Source organism: Xylocopa sonorina, chromosome 3 (assembly GCF_050948175.1).
Source record: "Xylocopa sonorina isolate GNS202 chromosome 3, iyXylSono1_principal, whole genome shotgun sequence".
Lineage (NCBI taxonomy): Eukaryota > Metazoa > Arthropoda > Insecta > Hymenoptera > Apidae > Xylocopa > Xylocopa sonorina.
The window spans coordinates 1,272,415-1,290,000 of NC_135195.1; the positions used below are offsets into that span (position 1 = coordinate 1,272,415).

At 36.2% G+C, this 17,586-nt stretch overlaps 1 protein-coding gene across 1 annotated transcript in view; it reads left to right on the plus strand.

Annotated features, from left to right (window-relative positions):
* Positions 1 to 4,602: 4,602 nt before the first annotated feature.
* Positions 4,603 to 17,586, plus strand: part of LOC143433640 (zwei Ig domain protein zig-8) — a 278,892-nt gene continuing 265,908 nt past the window's right edge. The window contains exon 1 of the mRNA XM_076911081.1: positions 4,603 to 4,716. Within this exon, the coding sequence (XP_076767196.1) occupies positions 4,638 to 4,716 (79 nt within the window). The 5' untranslated portion in view covers positions 4,603 to 4,637. The remainder of the gene's footprint in view (positions 4,717 to 17,586) is intronic.

A 17,586-nucleotide genomic window follows, 5' to 3' on the forward strand; every position in this document is an offset into this window, starting at 1 on the left:
GCCCGTGCTGCTGACCCGCGGCGATCAGACCTGCGCTGGGCCGTGGGAACGCATTATAATTTTGGATCGAAAATTTACAGTTTCTAAGAATCCCGAACAAATCAAGTACCTGTGCTGTTAATGAGTTACATCGCATTGTTAAAATTTTCTGTTAAAGAAAAAAAGGAGCAGTCTGTACTATATTTTGGTATCACGTGATTCTTTTGACTTCGGTAATTGGTTAATGTTAAGAAGAATGGATGGGAATGTAACACCGGAGCAAACATGCACGTCAACCGTCTTTATTCTACGCGGTGAGGTCTTCAATCTCCACGACAGCCTGCAGAGCGAAGTGCAGAAAATTGAACACGGAAGTGTGCTCCACGTGATGCCGACTTTGCGTGCAAGCCAGCAATAACGTACTTCTGTAATTTCCATTCTTGCGTTACTGGCACACCTTCTGCGACAAATTAATACGATATAAAACCACTGTAGTGAAGAAGGTTACAAATAGTTCATTGCCGTATTTATTGTCGTACACAGAGAGTACTTAAAACATGGACAAACTTTTAATATGCATAGAATTTTATTCACTTTATTGTTTAACGAATTATACTTTCTTTGTCATTTGTTAACTTTTTATTTCTCTAATGGTAGCTTTCTTTAGTTGGCGTGTAAAATATTATTTAAGTGTTATTCTCTTTATAGATATTTGGTCAATCTTTCTTTGGAAATTGGTAACTTTTTTGTTTTTGATAAATTATTTCAATCTAATCCAGTTGCATGTATTTAGAATATTACACTGTTATTCCAGGATACTGGAGAAGAGGCATTATTTTTATTCAAAGTTCGTTGAATTTATTTTGCATTTTATAAAATTGTAAAATATGTAATAATTTAATGTATACAGCACTTTTCCTGTACATGTGGCATCTAAAAATTATACTAATATAAAACCTGTAATAGGTACTTAAACAATTACTGTCACGTTTCATTAATCTTTCTTCTAAGGGTAACTTTTTTTAAGTATGTTAAGTATGTCACGTTTCTCAATTGAATAAAAAATGTAGATCGACTAGTTTCTATTGACTTAGGATGCACATGTAAACGTGATACATCGAAATATGTAAGATATGTGCAAGCGCGGGTGTTTTTTGCCATCAAAAGGAAGTATAAAAATATTTTTCAATTCTTTTATGACCAGATTTTGCATGCGGTGATTCGTTAATTGAACACATATTAAATATTTATACAAATTCATACATTATTCAAATCGATAGAAAATATATTAATAAACTCTTCCAATATGAAGACAAACTTTCTCTTGTTTCCTGTTTCTTTATCTATTAGCAGTTTGTACTATTTATTTCTATTTTCCTATTCCTATATCACTACATTTCCTTATCGCACAAGCATCCGCAGTCTATTAAGGAGCGACATCTGTGCAATCCGCGATAATTTAGTCCGATTGAAACGTGCTACAAGGCCGTCTCCTTCCTGTTGTTCACTATTTCCCTACTGTATTATTATGTTATGTGCTACTAGGTGTAAGTTAGTCTCTCAAATGTAAATTAAAATATAGTCCAACACAGTCGAACTAAAACGCGTCACAGAAAATAGAAACGACACCCAGTGTTCCCTCTACGCTCGCTTGTCTATTCCTCTACATCTCTTTCTCGCGTTTCACCTAGCCGATCGCTCAGATTTCGTTCGACGCCGGTAGGGAACTTTTTCACCCGGGCAACTGCCATTCGCCTCGCGAGCAACACCTGCGAGAGACACCGAAATAATTCGGAAGTTCCACGCGCCACGGGTAGGAGGGAGCGTATAATAAATAGAAACGGCAGCTGTTTGGAGAGTACACGCGGGACGAAGAAGGAGGAAATTGCTTGCCTATCCTCGCGCTGGCCGAATGGCAGCTACAAAATCATCCGTAACAACGCGTCGGAATTGGACGTTAGAAACGAACGATGGGTGACGACCCGACGAAAGGGTTCGCGGGGGCTACGAAGCAGTGGCGGAGGAACGGTCGTGCGGCGGGGTGGTGCGCCATAGAGTTCAAGAGTTGCCGATAGATTCATTAGGACGGCAACCGGGAGTGCTCGAGGGTGGGACGTGTTTTCGGTCGAACTTCCGGTCAAATTGAATCACACGGAATTTCGTGGTAACAATCTTCTATTTGACTTGGACCAACCGTCTGATTTACCGTGGCCTTTGAGTCTACATACGTCGTTCAAAGCGATTGACTCGACTTGGGAACTAGACTTTGTCCGTTTGACGAGCTTGCCTCTTACTAAACGAATTCTTTGGTAACAGCTGGGTAAATTGGTCCTCTGTAATGTTTTATTGTTCAATCGTGTGATTTCCCGTACCGTTGGCTAGTAAATTGTTTATTTGGTATTTCGTATAGGTTAGGCTTCGTTACTCGACCGTTATAAAGTATTTGTAGTTAAATTTTTTGTGATTTTTATCGCAACAAAATAGTTCGTTTTCCTTTGATTAAGTTGTAAATGGGCGTACAATGCATCTCAGCGGTTCAGCTGCATCGTATGACACTAACACAAAAGTTGGCTAACCTGGCAGTCGTCCAATAGAAAGTGGGTCTATCTAGTGCCGTTGCTTTTCATTGGCTGATTACGTGTTAGAGTGTCACGTGACGCGTCACAATCCGGGGAATTGTCTGTCTGTAAAGAAGCAAACTAACGAGTTAATCTTTCGTAATGTCGCGTGAGTTGAAAGTTATGTAACGAAGCTTTTAGCCTAATTTTATTAATTTAATAACGTACAATTATATTTTATTACTGTATCCTTATAGCGTTATAGTCCATTAATATTTTATTTTGATTTCAAAGCCGAGATCGTTTCATCGCTTCGTTTGCCATAAGCGAACAACATTCCGACTATAACCGATCGGAAATATTATTTATATTGAACAACTTGATCCAATATTAAGTTAATTATGCTTGTTGCAAGTGCATACGGCATGCTCTTTAAGCAAAAAAAAAAAAAAATTCTATTTGTTGAAATGATCTCAAACGTAAAACAAAAACTGAAACGGAGAAATGAAACTATCTTCGTAATACGGTGTTCTAATTATGATAAAACTGTTCCAATATCAAATATAAAATTAGTCTTTTACTCGTCAATGATTTTAGTGTCACGGCAATTGATATTTAATTAATGGTAACAGAAAAGTAATAAATGAAAAAGTAAAAGTTGGCAATAAAACGGTCCTGATACTGTACTTAAACCTTTGAACGTTTAATTAACATGATCCAACGTTTTGCTGGAATTTGTAAAATTTTTGTCAGTTTCAAATTGGGACTCCGACGCCAGCATGGATATTTCATATTCTCTGATCTGGACGAGTTCTCCAGTGAAACTGGGTCGTCAGAAATTCATCAAGACAAAGTTTGTTTGCGAAGGAACGGGACGGCGCCGAGCGTGCGAAACTGTTAATCCGCTTCCGAAAAAGGTTTAAACCTTTTTCTGGAACATGTATGTAACACGGCTCGGTCCGGGTAACGCATCGATCTCTGTCTAGGACGGCTTTGTGTCTCGTGAACCCGACTGGGTCAGCCCCAGGCAACCGGAGGTGTAATTTCGAAGTCCAGGGAGATTTCGGTAGGCTTGCCTGGATCGTTTGACATCGTGCAGTAGAGGAGCCGTGTATAATTAACGGCAGCATTCGTCTTCTCCCGTGCTTTATCTTTAATTACGGCGCGATAAGATTCAATTGGGGATGCCAATCTGATGATGGAACCGATTATTGCGTCACACGGGATTCCTTTTCGTATATGGACCGTTTATGCCGGACTGTTCGTACCGCAATATTGCAGAACGATTAAAAATTCATTTCTCTTCGCAGAATTGGTATTTTATTCAGTACTGTGCGGACTAGTTTTTTCTCTTCGATTTATTTCTCTCTGACCGTTCGATTTTATTATTACGTTAGTACACTGAACGAAGTTATTAATTGTAACAAAGATTGGAATCTGTTGTTCAAATTTATTCAGCGAATTGTATAATAAAGTATAAGTGTGTTTCGTAAGCAAAGAAAATATCGATTATACAGAGGGCTACCAATTTGTGTCGATTTAATATAGTTGACACCAGAACACCTTCCTTTTTTTTCTTTTTTTTGCAATATTTATTTCTGTTTAGGGAAGTTAGATCGTATTAATGGATTGATTATAAATATTGGATGAGATTATATAGGAGTTATAATTTAATTCTGTGACGTATAATGCCATTATGATAACACACACATATATGTTACTCGTAATCACACTTTGTCATTAAGCGTAACATATTTCCATCATTATTTCTGATAAAATTAAATTTTTATCATTACAGATGATTAATAATATAATTACTTAAACAGTGATCGTTGCCCTGTTTTCAATTAAGAATTAAGATTATTACAAATTTTCAATATAAGAGAGATAAATATATTTTGTGTGTAACTTAGTTGATTATTACAATGATTGAAAATACTGTGTAAATGAATATTATGGAGAATGCGTACCTGAATTATTTCGCGTGTGAAGTATTTGTGTAGTGAAGTATTTTTTTCTGGTAATTTCAGATCAGAAAGGGAAAAGGAACGGCGCGCCTCAATTCCTTTCGAAACAGAAATGAGTTGAGAATCGGCTACGATGTTCAGTCGTCTCTCGGCCATGGTGGCCTCCATTTTGGTTCACCAGCTACACGTTTTGTATGCGGCCACCTCATTAGGTAAGCAAATTGCAAATTTCGATAATTATTCTACGCGATTTCACTCTTTTATCCAATTTTTGCAACACAGCTATAATTGTGTTTTGCTACTTATGACGGAAACGTTGATATTTTTAACGAGATTGTTAGCGATTTTCGTAACGTTGAGTAAATATTGAATGTACTGAAAATATTTATCGTATAATTTTTTAATTTAAATGATACGTGCAGATTTCGTGTTAAAAAAATGTAATTCGGGTAATGACTCGTATCTAATTTATTTCTTCTAAGACAATAAACTATATATTATTGAAACAAACATCACGCATTAATATTTTACCTCGATGATAACGTATTTAATATTTTCCATTATTAGCGTTCGTATGAATAAATACGTGAGATATTCGATAATGTATCGATGATCGTATTAGAGTGCCGATTCAATTGTTTAAAGTGTCATCGCTGCGAAGCGTTTACAACAGAAATATTATTATAAATAAATGAGACATCTGCGTTACTATGTAGTAATGACTACTCTTTTTCAAGTGCATTTAAAATTGTACTTTACGTTCCATTTCATGATATATTTGTAGGGGTTGTTAAGTAACCAATTAAACGTTACGAACCAAACAATCAATTCTATAAGAAGTAGCGAATAAAAGTGGTCGAGGAAAAGTGGATGAAAGACAATAAAATGGAAGAATAACATTGGAAAATATAAAATGGAATTTGAATAAAAATACTTGGTGTCAAACGATCGATAAAATAACAGAACAAGTGATTGGTAGAAATTCATTTATTTTTGTGCCCAAAAAATAAAAAGAAAGAAAAGGAAGTTGAATCACTATTTGCAAATCAATTATCAATCGTAGTCCTTTGATAAAACGTTTGTTAAAAAATGGTTCGCTTCTTTGTCCGGTAACGGTCGTTTACCAAGTAAAGCTTAAAGCTTTTGGCAACAACGATAACATTGACGATAAATGTCCACAACCTCTTCCAGTTCTGTTTTAAGGGTTACAAAACGCGTACGAATCATTTTCGTACTCGACATCTGTAAAGTTTATTGTTTTATTTCTTTTAATAAAAGAAAGAAATTAGTCGGAGAGGTTTTTTAGTAAAAGCTTGGATAGTTATATAGAACGATACGATTTCGATTATTGACCTTTCGATATGTTGTGGAAAGCAATATTTTGAACAATCTTTTCCCAAAAATTGAAGCTATACGTCCTTGGGATAAATGCTTCATACAGAACTACATACGCGATATGTACCATAATTTAGAAAATAACCCAATCTTAATACAAACCTTGTGAAACAGTAATTTTTGTGTGACACGCATACATCTTAAATCCCCCTGCAGCGATAAGTTTACTATAGCTGGAGTGTATTGACTACTTGAAAGAGATCTTGAAGCCTCCTACTGTGTAAATTTGTAGAAAACATGGGATACTAATAGTGACAAGTTTTGGTCATATCTTAGAGACCTCTAATGTTTGGGGATTTATATATTATATCTATATTGATTGAATTTAAATTGGGCGCGCTTTGTGCTTGACAATAAACATCCATGTGATTAAAAAACTGATGAACCTGAAACAACTTTCAACTAACTTTTATAAGAGTATCGTTTTGTATCAAAAGACAAGCTCTATTTATAGAGAACTGTACATACTTATGTGTGTGTAAGTTCCAATATGTACATCAAAGAATAAGATTGTTGATAATTTATGGATAACTATCTACAGTAGCGATCGTAGATATTACGGTCAAATCGTAGAATATTGAGCTGCTTTATCAAAGCAGAAATACCAAGGCATGTCTGTGAAAGTCTCCTATCGGTTAAGGACAGATTATTCGCGTTGAATAACGAGCTCTAGTTTGGACCTTCCGTTCCCAGGCATTATCCTAGAATTTTCCAATTAAGGCATTGGATTTCCATAAATCCCATGGAAATGGATATGACCCATAAAATCGACGTTCCTAGCTAGCGACAAGTTGCTCTGTTCGATGCAATTTATACGTTTACAATTGAAATTGTGAAAACAAATGGAAATTTTTCAAGAGAGAGTTATTGCGTTGCATATAATAGATATAGTTAAAGATCTCTTAGTTTTTATTCTGAAAACCAATACTGTATGAGGTTGGATATTTAAATGGGAATATTTAAATAAATATCCTTACTATATAAAATAAATATTCCATGAAAGATGTTATGTCTGTAGGATGTAACGGTAGAACAAGTTGTTTTACAATAGTATATTAGTAGATCGAAAATATTTGAAGAATTGATCGACCAAAATTGTTCAAGTAACGAATCGGATTCATTACTATAATTAAACTTTAATGTGCCATTAATTTATTTTTAATATTTTGCCATTAAAAGGAAATCAACCGAGTTCAGAACAAGCGAACAAGCGCATGGACCACTAAACACGTCATTTAAATGCATCGTTTATATAGTGCATTTTAAAAATGACTAAATTGGAAACATGCCGACAATCTTGGAATCTTATAAAAAATCTCCCTACTGTATATCCAAGAACCAAATTGATAAATTCATGATTTATTTTCGGTTTCAAGTATTTCGAGAAAACGAAACTAGCTTTGTTAGTGCATTTTTCTAACCGAAATGATACAAAGCCAACGATCGAGTAAAAGTTTCTTTTATGCATGAAAGATTGAAACAAATGGCAGCAGGGTGGGCTTACTCTTTATTCTGTTAGGAAAAGTTGTTGATTACGTGCTTTTAATTACGCTCTTGGATTCTCGTTTTCTTAAAGAAAATAAGAAAGAAAATAAGAAGAAGGATACATTTTACACAAAATTGGAAACTAATTGTAAGGAAGGTTGGAATTTTTCCTCTTTCGTCGAGAGTATCAGTGTACGTCCCTTGGTGTATATATTTCTAAAAAGATCGTCTGTCTACAGAAACGGAGCAAATGTTCTTTCTTCTTGTATCTTCCTCCTTTCTTCACTACCTTTAAAAAATAGATGAAGCTTGATAGAATCAGTCGTTTAAACGTTTTTTGAGATCTTGCTTTGTGCGTAACGTTATCTGCAATTTTATAATGTTTAATGCATTTTGCATTAATGTTATAGTTTAATGCGAAACTGTAACAGAGATCCTATTGCAACGTGTCCAACTACACGTCTAACTAGTCTACGCTATCCAGTAGACATTGCTAAATATTGTTTGCATTGTTGGCATTTTGGTCCGTCCGTTCAGAACCAGAAGTATTAAATATTTCAAAAATCGAACCAAGTATTCACAAATAGTTCGTTTATATGCATTTAAATTTGTTAGAAATCGTTTGATTATTTCTAAAAATCAGCACGGAAATAGTTTATCCTGAGAATAAAAATTGATACAGACCGATCTTTCGGTTCGAAGGGTCCCTTAATTGTTTATCCCTAAAAAGGAACAGGAAAAGGTAGAATATTTCGTTTTCTAATTATGGTACGAATACTGAAATTGTCACAGCTGCGAACAATTTAATATTCTGCAGCGGATTAAAAAGGAAGCGAGTCGTAGGTCTATGCAATAAATAACGAGTATATTTTAATGGTAGACTGATCATAAAAGTTGGAGTGTTTTTTGTCAAAAATGGAAAATGTGTAATGGAAAATCTGGTAATGGAAACGGACGTCGAATGTAATTGACCGTAGCAAGCAGTAAATCAAAGAAGCGTGTTGACTTCAACAACACAACAGCGTAACAAAAGCTTGGAAAGTGAAAATATGGAAAGCAAGTACGTGTGGAAAAAATTAACAACTAGACCTTGACTTGAAAGTAATGGTTTCTTGGATGGTATTGCTGGTATGGACAGTTGTCTGTCAGATGTTTGTGGAAAATGAAAAACTAAATTGTTCGGTTAGACTGAACAAAAAAATACACCTTGTGCAGACTTTGGGTAGTCAGTTTTCCTTGTACAGGTATGTTCTCACCGACACTAGACGTCTTTCTTGGCTAATAATAATAATATTCTATAAAATCGTATGTTCGAGAAATACTTTATTTCTAAAATCCATTTTCTTCAACAGAAATAATAGTTGGTATAGCTATGTAGGTAGATGGATTTAAGTAGTCTATATTGTAAGAGAATCTTACATTTAATAGATATACTATGCCATTAGAAACTCAGAAGTGAAAATGGTGATCAATAAAGTGTTGTTCTTTGTAAAGCTTTCTATTGATAACATTGATATTCAAAATGGCGAAAAATATTCGAATAAAATTGATTTAACCGGTCGATTGCAAGACACTGATCTACATGCTAATTGGTCTCGTGAAATCGAAGAAATATTGTCAAACGCAGAAATTACGGACACTGTTGTGAAGCGCAAGATGTATGGTTAAGAGGAGAGGGGATGGGCCCGTCCACGTGGCTAAGAATTGAAATGCGCTAAACTAAATCTTCCTCAATTTAATAACAATATAACAATGTATTCAACGAGACTACAATCTATATTAAAAATAAATGTATTTGATTAAAGCTACCCTATCTATATTCTCTTATCTGCCTACGGTCGCTAACCCAATCTTAGAGTTGCTCAAACGAGGAGCTGGTTCAACCTCGGACTCAATCAGGCGAAACTCTCAGACTCTCTCCGACTGCAATACTTTGTACTCTAGCGGGTAGTCGCTGACACTGACATACTACGCATGTGCACTCGCTGAAATATTCACTATTATTTAATTTATTTCATATATTTGTTTATTTATTAAACTTTTTATACATTTTATTTGTATTTTTTATTATTTATAATTATTTATAATTATTTTTCATGTAATGGGGCCGCTACTACACTAGCAGCTTCGAGTGGAACGAGCAGTAAAGAACAAATTATTGACACGGACAACAGATTGCTCGAAGAACTCGAATTGATGAAGAGAGAAAGCAACAATTAATGAAATGAAAACTATGAATCACAGAACGTGAAAATTGCACTTTTTCGCGGTAGATTCAATAGGAGCAGTACTGATTCAATAGGAACGCGATCTAAGAAAAAATAAGTTTGAAAGTCTTTATTGATTTATTTAAAGATTCTAGTAAAATAGTAGTAGGAGCTCGATTGAGAGGAGATGCGTATAAATGATATCATTCCCGTGATAAAAATCTCAAATTGAATACCGCTGAACATTTATTGTTGTATTGTTTTATTGTTCGATAGACGTGAGAGCACATTGGAGCTTTGTAGAAAATTTTAAAACGAGTATAGCAGTCTGAAGAAAATTTTAATGCGTACGCGCATGATAAAGTCTTCCTTGGAAATCTTGTGCCGGTAGATGAAGAGGAGATGATAGAATATTAGTTTACGTTGACCATATTCTAATTACCACTGTCTCAATTGAATATCATTTTAGTCTATTGAAACGTACATTCAGATTGCTTGTAAATAACAAACTTAACTGAAGGCTTGATAAGTGTAAATTTTTCAGCACTAAGATTGAATATTTAGGATATCTTATTATGGTAGATGGCTTTAGACGTGCGAAATCTGGTATCGAGGCAGTACGAAGATTTCCAATTCCAAAAAATTTATTGACAAATTTTCGATAGTAGCGAAACCATTATATAACATTCTTAGAAAGGGCATACAGTTCAAGTTCACCGAGATTGAATTAAATTCTTTTGGAAAATTAAAATCGTAATTGATTTCCGCACCGATTTGATTGATTTACGCGTAGAAGGATTCGACGGAATTGCATTGCGATGGCATCTCGTTAGGTTTTGATGCTGTTTTGTTACATCGTAAGTCAGATTTTAAGTAGCATCCAATATTTGATTGTTCTGTGGCGGTCCTCTGACACTCGCCACTAGAGGAACAGAAACACCCAATTTTCCGAAGTCACACGGTTTCCTATCCGTTTCAATATATACTACTTCTTGACCCGTCCCTAACATCCCCGCGTCTAAGACAGGGCCTGCTAGGTAGCCTTACCGATGAGTCGACTAGCGAGCTCAGGACGAAACATTCTTCCATCTTTCTACTTTCAGCAACAAGCAAACCGAAGCAACGCGTTTCAGTCCAAAACGAAGGACGGAAATGGAGGGCAAACATCATTCATTTGAATTGTAAACACTTGCGATAGTATACGCGTTTAAGCGATTTAGGATAATTTCCATTCTATTAATCGATAGATTAGATAGAGCCAGAATAAATCTAGAAGAACGTATTGTTTAAATATCATGACAAGATGGGTCATTTAGGTAGTGAAAAACCGTGGATATTATTTGAAAGAATTATTGGCTTCCAAAAATGAAACGAAATCCCAAAAAGGTAAAGTACCATTCTCGACATTGCATAGCGATCATTTACTAACTACGCCGGGGGTGTTCTCGAGGCTAGTACGAATGGCCTAAGAATTGAATGGCCAAGAATGGCATTCTTGTACGAACCTCCGGGTTGCAGAGTAATAAACCTGCCCAATAGATATTGAGCCATTTGATTATTTCTATTTTTCACACCTTCGTACACGCGTTGCAATAAACCCCGTATTATTGTATCAGATCGTGGTTCATCTTTTACGTCACAAGAGTTCCAAGATTTAGCAAAGGAGGAAAGTGTTAAACTTTTTCTCGAAAAACGTGTGAGCGATCACTGGAGCGGAGTGAAGTCAGAACTACAGTATCGTTGTTTCATTTACTACAGTTTTACAATTTTGATAGTACTGTGGCGGCTACGATTCCGGGTATTTTCTAATCGTAAATTTTCTAAAAAAATAACAATGCGTTCCTACGACACAGCGCAGGTCTGGTCACCGCGGATTAGCACTTGACGACCAGGCCCGCGCGTTTCCTAAACCCGATACCCGTCTGGTTTGTGTCCATCATCTGGGCCAAGCAATTGTTTCCTTTAAGATTTCGTCGCGACTGAGCATTACCAGTCGCGTACGGCAGATCCTTAAACCTGGTTTATCTATGACCAATTTCCGTCCGTTACGTTTCGTGGGAACGTTCACTCTCCTCGTCTGTGCATCTATCCTTTTCATTCTGGGATTTCCCATTCTCTTCTATACGCATTTTTAAGGGACGACATTTTCGTCCTCGCGACAGTTCGATTCGGACAGTTCGGCTAGGACACCCTGTTCGTTAGAACAACCTCCATATTCGTCAAGAATTGTGAGGTCAATTAGAGTTTCATTAGAGTTGCGTAGCGACGTGAAAGGAATCGTAGCCATAGCACCGCCCTCAACATTTAAAGACTTGTTGTTTCGTTATTGTTGATTGTTATATATTAAATTGAGAGCAAAAAAGGTTGAGTGTGATTACTTACTCCCGTCACATTGCCCTCAGTACCACAGGCGCGTCAAGGAAATTGATTCCTCAATTTAAAGGGAATCATCCCAAAATTTTTAAGGAATTACGGAATAATGGTTACGTAGTTAGTAATATCAAAGGTTTTCAGGATTCACAAAAGAAATAATAAACTCTTCTACGGAGAACTGAGTAACGTTCTCAGAAAGAATAGTCAGTTTCTGGCTCGCGATCGCACGATGATCGCACTCTTTCCACGACGGGGCAGCGAGAAGGGCCTAATTCATAACGCCCTCGCAGTGGCTATCGTTTTCCCTTATCCGCTCGACTTCAAGGTGACAACTTCGACGCCAACTTTCTTTTGCACATTGTTTTTTTCTTTTATACTTGTGCATTTTTTTTATATATGAAGATATATTGAAGAAAGTACCATCTTGGTCAAATTGAGAGCCACCAGCATCTGCCCACTAACCTACTACATCACTCCCGAAAGAACTCCAAATTCCATTACATCCCGCGCGGTGCAATAAAAAATATTAGCAATAAAACGCGTGTTCGAAGCAATCTGGAAGGTCCGCCCGATGGATTCGCGTTCGCAAACAATTTCCTTTGTACCTGTGGGGCTCGGTGGGCGGACCCCGAGGAGTAATCCCGCGGGCGACATTCCCGGGACGTATTTCGAAATCCTGACCAGTAATCGGGTTTATCCTCCCGTGGAGATTATGTGCTACGTCTTTCCGGCAGATATTAGAAGTCTCTTCCATCCTTTTTCCAGGAATGGTTGTGTGTGGCACGGCGAATTTAGCTCGCGAGATTGGTCCCGGTAGAAAAGGGGCCACTGATAAATTTCTTCGGGATTATCCTCGTCGTTCATTGGGAAATAGTTCGAAACGGCGAAACCAGTCGCGTCCTCGGGCTGAAAGGGTAAAGTTGCGCGATGCCTGAGTACAAGAGGGTAGTTTGAAAATTGAGAGGGGAGGGCTAAGATCGCCGAGGAAAATAATTTTCGGGCGTTAGATCGGTCGTCAGAGACGTCTGTCTCACTCTGAGGTGGGAATGAAAAGGACTCGGGACGTTCGTGTTCCAAGTCCTTCCGAAAGAACGGTTCGCCGCTGTTTGGGCTACCAAATTTGATGAAAAGATATTGCGCTTCCCCGCGGTCTTTCGGATTCTACCTTCCTTACTTTATTTTCACCGACACCGTCACTCCCCTCGTCGCCTTTATAAGCGGCGGGATTGCTCGGTTTCTCTGGTTTCGGCTCAAAGGAGCCAAAGATACGACGAGAACCGGCTTTATTACTTCTTCCGGGTCCTCGATCGCGTGTGACGCCACGAGATCCGTCTACAGAGACGTTTGCGTAGTTACATCTTGATCTTCATATATATACCGCGTATAATTCCGCGTTTCCATTCGAAAGTGTGTGTTTCACAGAATCTCCTCAGAAATCCAAACGGGACTACTACAGTTTATAATACATATATCACATATGCGTTCTCTCTGTTTCATTTTAATTGACGTTTTTTGTACAATTGTTAATTGTACTTGTACGTTTAGTCGATTGTACGTTTAGCAGGTTCTTCGTTAGAGGGTTAAAGGAAAAAATTATAATATGTTGTTTCTATTATATGTTCGATTGCAAAAACAAATTGTAGAACTCCGCTTAAAATGTAATATGAAAAAATCTAAAAAAGCATGATATTATTTATGTAAATATTCTTTAAAGGATGAAGCGAACGTTCCGTGTCCCAAGTACTATAACCATACTATTATATGTATGGTTGCATATTGTATTCATTCAGCACGTGTTTGCACATATAAGTTTCTGATAAATGTATAAACATTCACGGTATAGTTGTATCTAATTAATGACAATTTAAGAACCTATATCCGAATTATTCAAAAATACGCAGGAAGGTCTCAAATACAAGAAGGTCTTTTTGTTCCTCTTCTTATCGAATGCGAAACGTCGAATTGGATTTGTTGTTAATATAATATATTGCTGCGATTTGAAATTCGAAGGATTGGACGAGCAAAGGCAGTGGTGCAGAGCCGCCGGTTGTAGTTGGAAAGTTTTCAATGTTGCTCCAAGTTTTTCGATTTTTCGAGCTCACGCTTTTTGTCCGTAGCAGGTAACGATTTTCACGTAAAGTTTACGGTATAAAGTGTTTTCTATGGAGTTTAAAAGCTACCGTAGCTCCAATCTCAGTGCGCCGGTGGGAGAAGGTTTTACAACTTCAAATTACTTTTACATTATGGAAGTTACCGGTTACCATGTTAAGGTACACAGATTTCACATTTTACGGTGCTACTTTTGTAAAGCAGTTGGCATATTAATAGTTTTCAACTGTTCATTAATTAGGAAGAGTCGTTATTTATGAGTCGATAATATAATTAGAATCGTGGTTATTTATTGATAGAACGTTCTGTGTTATTTCCCGACGTTTAGTTTAACATTGGTGTGGTTAAGGAATTAACTTTGATGGAGAATGATCCTCGACGACTCGTATTTCTTCTAACCTATATTTCGGTAACTGTTGGGGAGACGAAGTAAGTTACGATTATGATGAGGCTGACGAGGTTTTATTTCGATACAACTTTTATTTCGAGGTTTTTTCATCGCCGGTGGGTGTGTTTTTTAGCTAGGACAAGCGGATTCGTTATTGAACATTTTACGATATTTGGTAAGGGAAACGGCTGTGAAAGGTCATTGGTTAATGAAAATTCTAATAAAGTAACTGTTACTTCTACATCGCGAGTGGTTTTACGTGTGAAGGAATGTTCAATTTTTTAATTCTATTAGAAATGGGTTAGAGAAAGTAAAACCTTGATAGTATTCTTTTGAAAAAAAGTTTTTAGAAGGACGTCTGTGCGCTATACGAAAGTAATGAAATCGATAGATCTCCTTCACTATTTATTTCGGTACGGTATAAATTGATCAAAATATTATGCAAATATTCTGTAATCGTTTAAAAGAAATTTCGTAGATATTCTGCTTCAAATTTCTTCCATCTTTGACGCTAAACATTCATAAATATCCAAGTGAAAATGAACGAGCGACCAGTACGATAAAATATGTAGACATTTCACATTTTTACATCCATTTGTAATGAATATGTTTGCATGCTAACATATGCCTAGCAGAGGTTTCACACTTTATTTTCGTTTCCTTTGTTTCGTTGGAGCATTGTTTGAGTCGAGATGCTTATTCGATACCTGCGGGTGACCGTGGGTTCGGGGCCGGACTTTTCCTATTTTCACAGAATTAGTTTCCTTACTAATTTTCGTAAAATGCCAATAGACGAATCCGTTATAGCATCTAAGTTCGTTTTTACTACACACACACGCACATGCATCTCACCTTTTTTTAATTCATCTTTCTCGTTTTGAATAATGTATCGTCGTCCAATACCAAGTAATCAAGTGTTCAGCCTTGCGTCCTTATTAATTTACTACAAATGTAAATGGCTTTCGTGAGGGACTTGTCCTGTCTTCAAATCGTGTCGAAATATAAGGGTTGAACTCCGTAAGGCTACTCAGCTAGGCCATATTTTAAACCCTCTGGTGTGTCGATTCTTCTTATTTATGATACATCGATTTCTTCTGGATTCATAAAATGTGTTGTTCGGAATGGTAGGGCACTAATTCGATAAAAGTGTGTAGGATAGAACTTTATTGTTACCCAAACATCCGAAAATACATTCAATTCAATAATAATTTTCTTTGGATGAGATTTCACGTAGGAGAAAATTTAGCTACGATTGTGGTAAAAGTATGTTAAAAAAAATTCATTCTGATAGCTGTGTCAAAACGAAGGGATAAACCAACAAGGAGCCAAATTTCCCGGTGACTCGATACAAATGACGGAGCATGCGCAAACACCGAGTTAGTCCAGACAAATGTGTAAGAATCGTACGAAAACAGTGACGGACACGTGCTCGTGTACAATCCTACGATCGATTAGATTAAATCGATTAGCACGTATAAGGTGGTCCGTTTGTTATTTATCGTCCTGATTCGTGAGTATCGTTACGTTTTATTTAGCAGTATGTACAATATTGCAATTACATTTTGATACGCAATGGTGGATACCTACTACTCTCGTTCTCTGTCATTTTACGCCGGAAAGAAAGCGTATGTAAATACATTTCTACGCGCATTATAATTTATTTTAACATTACCTTGAAAAAAATAGATCATGGTACCCCCATAGTAGATTATGGTTTTTGTGCCCAGCAAAAGAAGCATTGCTATAACAATGAACAAATCAGATGCTGTAGTAATAGATGCAATGTCTTGGCGTGTCGATTCGAGTGACTGGTTGTTTTTCGAAAGATGAATTATTTTTGTAATATGCGCCGATAGCATAGACGATTAAACGAGACATTGAATGATTAATTCTTCAAACAGTGGGAAGCATGTTCTAAATTGAATAATTTTTAATTTTCAACGGAAAGTAGATTAGACTTGAAAATTTATGTTGTTATTTCTAGACATTAGAGTACTAATAATATTGGATCTATAAGTGGGTACATTATTTAGTCGTTCGAGCATCCATAATTGAGTTTATTATGAAGAGCGAACAACTTCCTAAACGTTATACGTCGGTTCATGCTGCTCAAAGGGTTACGTATTAATAATAATTATGCTGGTAATATTCATGAATTTTGTTGGAAATTTAAATGAGTGAAATAATGTAGAATACACACAACATGGTAAAAAGGAATTGGACTGTACAGAACATGGAATTATTTATCCGTTTAGCGTAGAACTATTTTTTTAAAGGAAACAGTCAACGTTGCAACTTTGAAGAGTTATAACCGTTGGAAGGTGACATTTATGATCCTTTCGCTTTATGAGGATCATTGCTAACAATTTTTCTTTGTAAAACGCAACTTTGTAAACAACTTTGGAACTCGATATTACATATTATTAATTATTAGGCATGCATAAATAGGTAGAAAATTTCAGATTTTTCGTTTCTGGGCTCTGTCGCATTACCTACATATACATACATATGTATATACTGATACAGTTTTCGATGCTAGTTTGTCATTCTATTATTGACAAAAATAAATTAATTCTTAAAAATTGTACCAGGTACTTTTCGAGAGAATTCCAAGTATTGATTAGGAAAAACAAAATATGACGAAAATCAAGAGTAATAAAATTGCATATGAGACTTTTTAGGAAAAATGACTTGTTAAGTCATGAACGTTTGCGTGCAGCGTATACTAATGACAAAAATCCATGAGTCCGTGCAATCGCATAGAAGTATTCAGTATTTTTCAATTTTTTCTCATTTTAAGAAACGCTTACCATTTTTCTCAGAAGTAATTAAACACTAATATCTCTGATATATAGTATATAATATTATTACTATTTGCATAATACGAAACAAATAATTTATTCGTAAAATATAATATGAAAGAATGTACGCTTAACGGGCGTAAAAGTAAAAGTATACGGTAAAATTTAGTCGAACAATGGGATAGATTCGTATAGAATATTATTATATGTACAGTCCACTGTTTTCCAACGTTTCATTCGGTTAAATACTTTGGCTGAATGGTAATCGTCACACGGTTCAATCTGATCGAATCCATTGCGTTCCGCGGCCAATTGGACTGTGCG